Source organism: Fragaria vesca, linkage group LG6, assembly GCF_000184155.1.
Source record: "Fragaria vesca subsp. vesca linkage group LG6, FraVesHawaii_1.0, whole genome shotgun sequence".
In the NCBI taxonomy this organism is placed as follows: domain Eukaryota; kingdom Viridiplantae; phylum Streptophyta; class Magnoliopsida; order Rosales; family Rosaceae; genus Fragaria; species Fragaria vesca.
Window position 1 is genome coordinate 3,545,607 of NC_020496.1, and position 9,678 is coordinate 3,555,284.

Consider the following 9,678-nt stretch of genomic DNA (forward strand, 5'->3'; position numbering starts at 1 on the left):
AGTGTTTTCTTCTTTTAATTTTTTTTTTTCTTTATCACCAACTGCATTAGTTTTTTATTGTTCCAGTGACAGCACTTTTTTTTTTTTTTTTAAGAGTTGCAAATTATGATTCTGTAGTAACTGCTAATGTTCTTCTGCAACTTGCAGATGTATAGCTGTGAAAACTACTTTTTCAGAAGAAGCTCTAAAGAGTGCTGGTCCATCCATCATTCGAAATCATATAGGAAATATTTCACTCGATGATATTCTCAGTGGTGGCTCGGATGGCTATAGTATGTAGTCCTGAGAATATGCGCAGTCATTTGTATCTTCAAATAATGTAGAATGGTGAAGCTACAGTGCTACACTAATTTCATTTCTTTATGAGTTTTAAGTAAGACCTTTTCTACGGGTCCTCTTTGTTGAAACTCTTGCCCGGTTTTTTGCTATATGCACACTTTGATCTTATCGATCTGTAGTTTGAATGATAGTTCCATTGAGATGCAGGCACAAAAGCTTTAATTTTCATTAGTCCTTACCAACTTATTACAGGCTAATCTTTTCTCATATGTATTCTGGAACATGAGGTCTTATGTTGATATACCACTGCAGATGGGAAGATTCAGGGACCTCAATCTCTTAATTCTTCATCTCAAATCGCATCAGAAAAGCTCATGGAAAGAGATACTAATTCTTTTGGTGCTGCCAATGACGGCGTTTTCTCGTTTGGAGGGTAAGAAGAGTCTAGTTGCAAAATATCAGTCATATAGCTTAATTTGAGTTTTTTATTCAGTGTATTAAAAGTTCAAGACACATAAGGGCTCTAGCCATATTTTGGACAGCATATTGATCAACTCTTCTGCTTCTCCCCCTCAAAATCATGCTTGTAATACAAAGGTTATGCCATGTTGATCCAATTTGCTTTGACACACACATGTGTACTATGTTGCCTGCATCTAGTGTGTTGGTAACATGGATCTAAGAGGTATTAGTAAATGCTCCAAATGTATTTAGCATTTTGTGAGGGTGTAATGTCCTCTAAGATGTGGTTCTCTTTGTTTTGGTGTCTAACTTAATTGCTAACACGCTCCAAGAAAAAAGCAATTGCTTATAAAGAAATAGAAAATTTATACATAAATTACTTCAATATTTAGCTGTGAAATCTATTATTATAAGAATAATCATCATATAATTGCATTTTCAAATCAAAGAAATACCCTATTAAGTTGCCTCAGCTTGAGGCTGGAGAATAATTGATGGACAGGTTTCAGGGTTGTTCGGCGAGATATAGTGAAATATGGAAGCTTGGGAATTGCTTTGTCTTGCCTTGCCTTCACCATATCAAACTGGAAGGTACAACTAAATAGAGTAGATTGGTTGGAGAGAGAGTCTGTGTGTGTGTGTGTGTGTGTGTGTGTGTGTGTGTGTGTGTGTGTGTGTGTGTGTGTGTGTGTGTGTGTGTTGTGTGTGTGTGTGTGTGTGTGTGTGTGTTGAATTTAAACAGTAATTTACAAGTGATCATAAGCTTGCAAAAGCGCTCTCTGGAATGTGATGTATAATGGTCTACTCATGGCCAGGCAATGCAATATGCATCACCAAAAGCTATCTGGAATGTGATATTTGGGGTCAACCAGCCATCTATTGCACAGAAAGAAGGTACTAATGTCACAAACCTCTGGTTGGCATATTCTTTTCAGTTTATTGTCTGCCTAATCCTTCGTTATCTTATGTAATATGTGCATATATCGTCATCCAATTTCTTTTAATATGTGACATTACATTATTACAACATAATTCTTATTATCTGACTGAAGTATCTCTATTGGTTCATAGTTCGAGACTGAAAACCACTATTTCTTTTTGTTTCATTCAATTATAGGTGAATCAAAGATGGAAAGAATCCAACAATTTGTGAACTATATATCTGACCTGGAATCCAGGTAAATTGCTGACATACTAAGTGTTGTACATAATTCCTCCATATCTCATTGTTACTGTATAAGAAAAGTATGTCTAATATGCTTCAACGATCAACCTTGTACTATGCAAGAGGAGCTGCTCCTATTGTTCCAGAATTTCCACCAAAACTTGATTGGTTGAATACAGCTCCCATCAAGTTAAGCAAGGTGATTTCTTTTGAACCTGAACTTCTATTTAGTGTAACCAAGGTTTATTGTATAGCTTTAATTTTGATAAAGCTTTTGGCAGGATCTCAAAGGAAAAGTGGTTGTGCTGGACTTTTGGACCTATTGTTGTATAAACTGTATGCATGTACTGCCAGACCTAGAGTTTTTGGAAAGAAAATACAAAGATATGCCGGTAATCCTCTTTTCGTGTTTCTCTTCATTTGAAGTCTCAGCCATCTCAGTCTTATTATGTTCCAGGCTTCTGCTTATATCAGTTGCTGATCATACATCTAACAAAGTTGTACGAGGCTAACTTAGTTTTTTTCCTTACAAATTGAAGCTCCCATCCTTTGAGACAGCTATTACCCTTTCACACGTAGATTTTCAAAATGGTACAAACATATCTGATCTAGATTTCCATCACCCTAAGACTAGTACTGTCTATGTGGCACAAAGAACCAAGTGACAAGTTAATAGTGAAATGAGGACTTACAAAAGAACAATTAATGTGTAAATGTGTATCTTGATATATGAATACCATACTTTTTTCATGTTGTTGTGAAAGTTTGCCCCTTTCAATAATGTTTATCTGGCTGATCCATGTAACAGCTGACCAAATCGATAACTTTAATATATTTATTATTATGTAGTTTGCTGTGGTGGGAGTTCATTCGGCAAAGTTTGATAATGAGAAGGATTTAGAAGCCATTCGGAATGCAGTATTACGCTATGACATCACTCACCCAGTAAGCCTCATGCTTTGTATAAGCTGATCTCTCAATCTATTCTGGGACTCTGGATATTCTAGTACTTTGAGTAGTTTGCTCTTTCACTTCTTTGGTAATGTTTGTGCATCTATCACTGGTTGTTCTATTACCAGAACTATTTACCTGGAAACTGCTGCATGAAAAGTATGATAAATATGTAACTGTCAATCTTTTTGATGATTTTACATGGTTTATGAGCTTGATATTGCCGAAGTTGAGTTACATGTTCTCATGCATATAATTATGTTTCCTATAATTAATTTGCATCATTGGACCGAGTTACTCATTTATGTTAAGATTCTTACTTTCTGCAAAGTTTCCTGCTTTTAACCATAAATCAAGTGACATTTCAGCATAACCATCTTAAAATTGAGTTTATTGCATATTGAAGTTTATCCTACCAATTAAACTTTTATGCCTTTCATGTTTTAGGTAGTCAATGATGGAGATATGTATCTATGGAGAGAGCTAGGTGTGAATTCATGGCCAACATTTGCTGTTGTTGGGCCCAATGGAAGACTTCTTGCTCAACTATCAGGTGAAGGTCGCCGCAAGGTATTATAAATTTATAACTAATTTCATAATTTCTTTGTGGTAGACTGGTAGTTGTAAGTTACTCAGTTTCACGAATTTCTACAATTCTATGTAGCAATTGGCCAATCAATAACCTTTTTATTTTCATAGGATCTTGATGATTTGGTGGAGGCAGCTCTTCTGTACTATGGCCGAAAGAAGATATTGGACAATGCACCACTTCCTTTGAGTTTGGAGAAAGATAATGATCCCCGTTTGTTTACATCTCCCTTAAAGTTTCCTGGGAAGCTAGCAGTTGATGTCGAGAATGATAGGCTCTTCATTTCAGACAGTAATCATAACCGCATAGTAGGCTCTCTCTCCCTCACTCAAACCCACACACCCCGTCTATTTGGAAACACCCTGCACTTTGTGTCTCTGTTTGTGCGCATACATTTGTTGCAAATTTGTGATAGCATAAGTGAATGTGAACTGGATTGTTATTTAACCATGCTGTTGTATGTGGAGCTCAGGTTGTTACCGACCTAGATGGAAATTTTATTGTCCAAATTGGAAGTACAGGAGAGGAAGGTCTACGTGATGGTTCTTTTGATGATGCCACCTTTAATCGGCCTCAGGTAAGAAAAGAGTCTGTCTTACAAGCATGTTATACACACTCTGCTGAGTCTGCTGACACAGATTTATTTTATGAATCTGCGAGCTTTCTGAGGTTTACCATCTTATTTCATATATTTAATGTATGCATATAACCTTTGGGCATGTCTAATCCTAGGGCCTGGCTTACAACACAAAGAAAAATCTTCTCTATGTAGCAGATACTGAAAACCATGCTTTGAGGTATGTGGAGGCTACAGAAATCCCTTTTCATTTGATCATGCAACTGCCTGTGTTTCCTGCTATTAGAGCATATAAGACATGAAATGATGGAATTATCAACCCTTAAATACTTAAATATATAGCTATCTGAATTCTTCACATAAAGAAATATTACTTCGAAAGATTTTGTAACCTATATTTCAAGGTTTGTTTCCCATGCTTTTTCTTCTGTGACTGAAAAATATAATGATTGAAGTGGTATAGCCCATCTGTTGACACTTATAAATGAATTGTAATATTGTGAATCAAGGGAAATCATATTCAACAAGTTCCTGTCATAATATATCTCTAAAATTGTAGGGAGATTGACTTTGTAAACGAAACAGTGCGTACTCTAGCTGGAAATGGAACCAAAGGCTCTGATTACAGAGGGGGAGGAAAAGGAAGCACTCAGGTAAGACTGGATATACCTTGATTTAGAGGATGTAAACCTTTCTTATTAGGAACAATGAAGAACTTCTGGTGATTTATCTAAAATGACAAATTGAATTACAAAATTCTTGAACAACATCTTCATTTTATTTCAGCTACTTAACTCTCCATGGGATGTCTGCTATCATCCAGTGAATGAGAAAGTTTATATTGCAATGGCCGGCCAACATCAAATTTGGCAACTTGATATAGTTGATGGGGTTACTAGAGCTTTTAGTGGTGATGGTTATGAAAGAAATCTGAATGGATCAAGGTAATTGATAATTTGAAGTTGCTAAAAGGCAATATCAATTTTTTCTGCTGTTATATAATTCCAGGCTTGACTTGGTCGTTTTGTTCTTTCATTGGAATAGCGCTTCAAGCACATCGTTTGCACAGCCTTCTGGAATTTCATTATCTTCTGGTAACATTACACCATTACTTTCAATCATCATTTTTAAGGTTTTTTTTTTTTCTTTTCTGTTTTTACTGTAAATGGAGTTTCACAGGTTATAACTATTTTGGTTGTTTCAGATATGACGGAGCTGTATATTGCTGATAGTGAGAGTAGTTCTATCAGGGTTCTTGTTCTAAAAACAGGAGGATCGAGATTGCTAGCCGGTGGTGATCCAGTTTATTCAGACAACTTGTTTAAGGTGATCTGAATAACTTGCCTACTATGGACAATGCAGCAATCAAAAGAAAATTTAAAAGTAAACGTCCTTCTGTATATGATGCTTTTCTAACAATGCTTCTTTTCAATTGTTTAGTTTGGGGACCATGATGGAATAGGTTCTGAAGTACTTCTTCAACATCCACTCGGTGTCTTGTGTACAAAAGACGGTCAAATCTATATCGCGGATAGCTATAATCACAAGGTAGCTCGATAACTATTCTAAAATGTAGCATGTACTTTCGCACGTTTCAATTTATTTTACTATTATGATTGCTTTTAGAAGTATTAACTTGGTCTTTCTATTTCCAAACTTCAGATAAAAAAGTTAGATCCAGCTAGTAAAAGAGTCAGTACCTTAGCAGGGACAGGGAAAGCTGGTTTCAAGGATGGAACAGCTCTTGAAGCTCAGGTTGGCTAATCAGTTGTGAACTTGTGATTCTTTTATTTGAGCAATTTAGTATACTAATGATGCAGGACGTTTGTTCACTAAAAATTGCACAACTTACATTCAAGTATCAGGCTGATTAAATATACTTGTCTCGGAAGTATATGATTCAACACATCACTATATTCTTGAATCATTTTACTGCAGAATAATTATCCTGTTTGTTGTATTGCCCTATCACACTAAAGAAAAAGAATGAACAGGTCAACGTATTGATTGATCCTCCATATTATCTCTTTGCAGCTTTCAGAGCCATCAGGAATCATTGAAGCGAAAAATGGTGATGCTTTTTTTCTTTTTCTTTTTCTTTTTTTTATAACATAGATATGCCTTGAATTTTTAGATTCATCTGTCAGACTACATTCTCTTCTCTCTTTCATTCATGGAAAACGTAAAGTGAGATATCAATGTAAATCTTGCAACAAGAATTTGAACCAAGTCTATTTCTTTGTAGGGAGACTCTTCATAGCCGATACAAACAACAGTCTAATCAGATATATTGACTTAAGCAACAAAGAACCTGCCCTTCTTACTTTGGAGCTAAAAGGGGTTCAACCTCCCACAGTAAAATCGAAGTCTTTGAAACGCCTCAGAAGGCGCTCATCAGCTGACACACAGACCGTTACAGTTGATGGTGGTTCATCCAATGAGGGCAACCTCTCTATTAAAATATCATTACCTGAAGAGTATCATTTTTCAAAGGTCCCTTTCCCTCTTCTAATTCAAACCTCACAAGCTTGTTGATTTCAACTCAGTGATACTGTTCTCTAGTTATTTTTATCATCTTACTTTCAATTTGGCTACTGTACTTTGCTCTTTTCAGCATTTGTCAGTTGTCATGTGTAAATTTTAAATGCAGGAAGCTCGCAGTAAGTTTAGTGTTGAAACTGAGCCTGAAACTGCGGTTCTTGTTGATCCCTCGGAGGGATATCTTAGTCCAGAAGGATCAGCAGTACTTCATTTTAGGAGACCCTCTCCCTCAGCTTCTGTGGGGAGAATTAATTGCAAGGTATTGCTTCTCTTTCCCTACAAACTAATCAGCTCTGCCAAAACAGAATTGAATTCTTGTGGTCTTTCTTTGTACCACTACTGTTAACTCACATGCTTTTGTTGTACCTCTACTGTTAAACCACAGGCTTTTGTGAGGCCAGCATACTAGCCTATCCCTTGAAAATCTGATGGATGAAAAAGATTAGCACATGAAAAGCTCAACATATGTTATATTGTGATGTTTAATGAAGTTGGCTTGTCTTTGCAGGTGTACTATTGCAAAGAAGATGAGGTATGTTTATACCAATCCTTATTATTCGAGGTACCATTTCATGAGGAAGTTCCAGAATCCAACCCAGAAGAAATCACACTTTCCTACCTTGTAAAGCCCAGAACTTCAACAAACAGCTTACAGCTACCAGCTGCACGCTGACACGATTACACAAACATTTTGTATAGATCTTGTACTCCTCCATGAAAATAGGAATACCAAACTACATATAGCTGTTAGATACAAAACACTTGATCGAGTTACACTAAGATGGAGAGATGAGTATGGATCATTATGCTTCTTCATGTGATAAACGTGATCATTTCATGTTAATTACTTCATTTTTCAGAATTTGTACCAACTTTTATAATGAAAATCCAGTGGAACATTGACTTGTATACAAGGGAAAATTGATAGAGTTAAACCAGGGAGACAGGACATATCCAACAGGTCTGGCAGGTCCAACAGTATCTTAACAAATGACAATGCGTTACACATGCTCAATCTTATTCAAGATTAGACCTTGAATAGTTTGTGTCATTGTCATATTCATACTGCTTCATTCTGCAAATTAAACTATACAAGTTACCAACTACCAAGTGATGACTCTTATTCTCTGGTGCGTACAAGACCCTCCCTTTCCTCGTGTGTTTTATCCTTGGGATTTTTCGTCGTATTATTATAGCAATTGCCACAGTAATGTTGGGTAAATCGTCCCTCTCTGTATAGTGTATACACATCTTTTTCATTATGTACTTGATCCTTAGACAAAACAACAGTATATGCATTGTGGGCGGTTGGCAGTTGTTGATGTGTGTTAAACTCGAATGAATTGTGACTGTTGAGGAGATCGTTTTCCTAAACATTCTCAGAGGTTGTTAAGTGTTATTATTAGCTTAAGAAACACCATCATTATGACTCTTGGCAAACTTAAGGTGGGAATTTCTTGTCAAGTCAAGCAATTTTGCATCTAACTCTGGTTAGGGCATATAGTCGTTCTTTCAACAAAACAACTATCCGTTCTTTGTGAACGATTGATAAACGTTGATGTGTGTTGAAAACTCGAACTATAATTCATCATGGAACTTGAACAAATGGTTTCGGAGTCAAATTCTTTTAGCATTTATGTTGTTGTTAATTGCCATTGGTAGTTGAAGATTAAGCACCATCATTAAGGTTCTTGGCATAAGCAAAGTGTGGATTGCTCACTAAGTCACACACACTCGTGCGCACTTGTCTCCGTTTGATCAAATGATGAAAGTGCAATCACTTATATTAAGCATTTAAGCTAAAGAAACCACATTAGTCCCCCATTGGTACCTGCAAATTAAAATAATTAGTACATTAATTGGAACCAATCTTTGACAAACTCTCAAGACTTGATCAAATCATATGAATGGAACATGTTTCCTAAACTTGTTTAATCAAACTAATCAAACCCTACGCGCACAGAGATTATAATATACAAGATTGACAGCCTAAAACGTGCTTCTTCCACCAAATCCCCTTCCCAGCATTACATTTCCCCCATTTGTAGTGCAATGCACTATGTAACTGGCTCTCTGTGCATGAACACAAATTCATGTGCAGCTGAAAATCTCATGCACTGGTTTATCGAAAAAAGATCGAAGCTAGCGCGCGCAGTTCTAGTTTCTAAGAATCAAATAGAGGATTAAGTATTTAGTTTGCTTCCATAATTAACCTAATAATTCAGAAACAACATCCTCCGTGACATATGAAACAAATTAAGGGATGGGTTTCTTGTAAACCAAGGATTAATGTGAAGAAAACTAATAATAGAGCAAGGATATGACAAGTATATATGGAAGAATAAGAAATTGAGGAAAACCCATGACGGGGAGCAAGGCCGCACCAGAACCAATCAAGTTCCTTGTCTTATGCAATGCAGTCACCTCGCAGGTCTTTCATTTCATGTTTTCAAGTTTCAGTTCAGTTATTTGGTTCCAATCATATAATTTAGATTTAGTTAGTGGGGAAACTCTAAATGGCATGGAACCCATCTAATTGGACAATATTTGCAAATTGCAACTATTTCAGAAGAAAGGATAAGCAATAGCATAGTCAATCTGGGGTTAAACAATATTACACTTTTGATTCAATCACCAATGTAAACTAAATCTTTTGTCTGGGAAAATTACCAAAAGTTCAAGTGCGTGATCAAGTACTTAGGTTTCTGAAGGATCAAGAGGGTCTAAGTGTCTCATATAAAACTCTTAATTAGTAATCTTGAGTGTGTAAATAATTGCTGCTAATGTTAAAGATTATCCAACTCTGGTCCAGGTGTTTTGCACTGAATCATATACAGCAAATTTTAATTGAAATCTGATACAGAAGACTGTCTCACACTAGGAGACAATCTCTCTGGCATGTAATTAGTAGTCCAATATCTTTCTTTAATTTTTTCCAATTTGCAAAGTCAGGCCCCCCTTATGGGTTTAGTTATATTAATCTGGATTTGAGATAACATAATCAATCAAAGTGCTTGCCTTTAGTGACAAGCTTGCACATGCCAGCCACTTTCAAAGTTTGAAACTACACTATGTAAGAGCTGAATTGCTTGACAAGATTATGAGTCATATATA

The 9,678-nt window shown here is 36.1% G+C and overlaps 1 protein-coding gene across 1 annotated transcript in view; it reads left to right on the forward strand.

The window, feature by feature from the left end:
- The window catches only part of LOC101313042 (NHL repeat-containing protein 2-like), a 9,154-nt gene extending 1,917 nt beyond the window's left edge, over nucleotides 1-7,237 (forward strand). The window contains 22 exon segments of the mRNA XM_004304852.1: nucleotides 148-327; nucleotides 375-391; nucleotides 1,244-1,332; nucleotides 1,557-1,635; nucleotides 1,859-1,919; nucleotides 2,030-2,095; nucleotides 2,178-2,298; nucleotides 2,756-2,851; nucleotides 3,305-3,427; nucleotides 3,557-3,754; nucleotides 3,919-4,023; nucleotides 4,179-4,243; nucleotides 4,583-4,676; nucleotides 4,810-4,967; nucleotides 5,068-5,117; nucleotides 5,228-5,349; nucleotides 5,464-5,571; nucleotides 5,686-5,778; nucleotides 6,058-6,094; nucleotides 6,269-6,516; nucleotides 6,674-6,823; nucleotides 7,073-7,237. Of these exon segments, the coding sequence (XP_004304900.1) occupies nucleotides 148-327; nucleotides 375-391; nucleotides 1,244-1,332; nucleotides 1,557-1,635; nucleotides 1,859-1,919; nucleotides 2,030-2,095; nucleotides 2,178-2,298; nucleotides 2,756-2,851; nucleotides 3,305-3,427; nucleotides 3,557-3,754; nucleotides 3,919-4,023; nucleotides 4,179-4,243; nucleotides 4,583-4,676; nucleotides 4,810-4,967; nucleotides 5,068-5,117; nucleotides 5,228-5,349; nucleotides 5,464-5,571; nucleotides 5,686-5,778; nucleotides 6,058-6,094; nucleotides 6,269-6,516; nucleotides 6,674-6,823; nucleotides 7,073-7,237 (2,425 nt within the window).
- The last annotated feature ends 2,441 nt before the right edge of the window (nucleotides 7,238-9,678 follow it).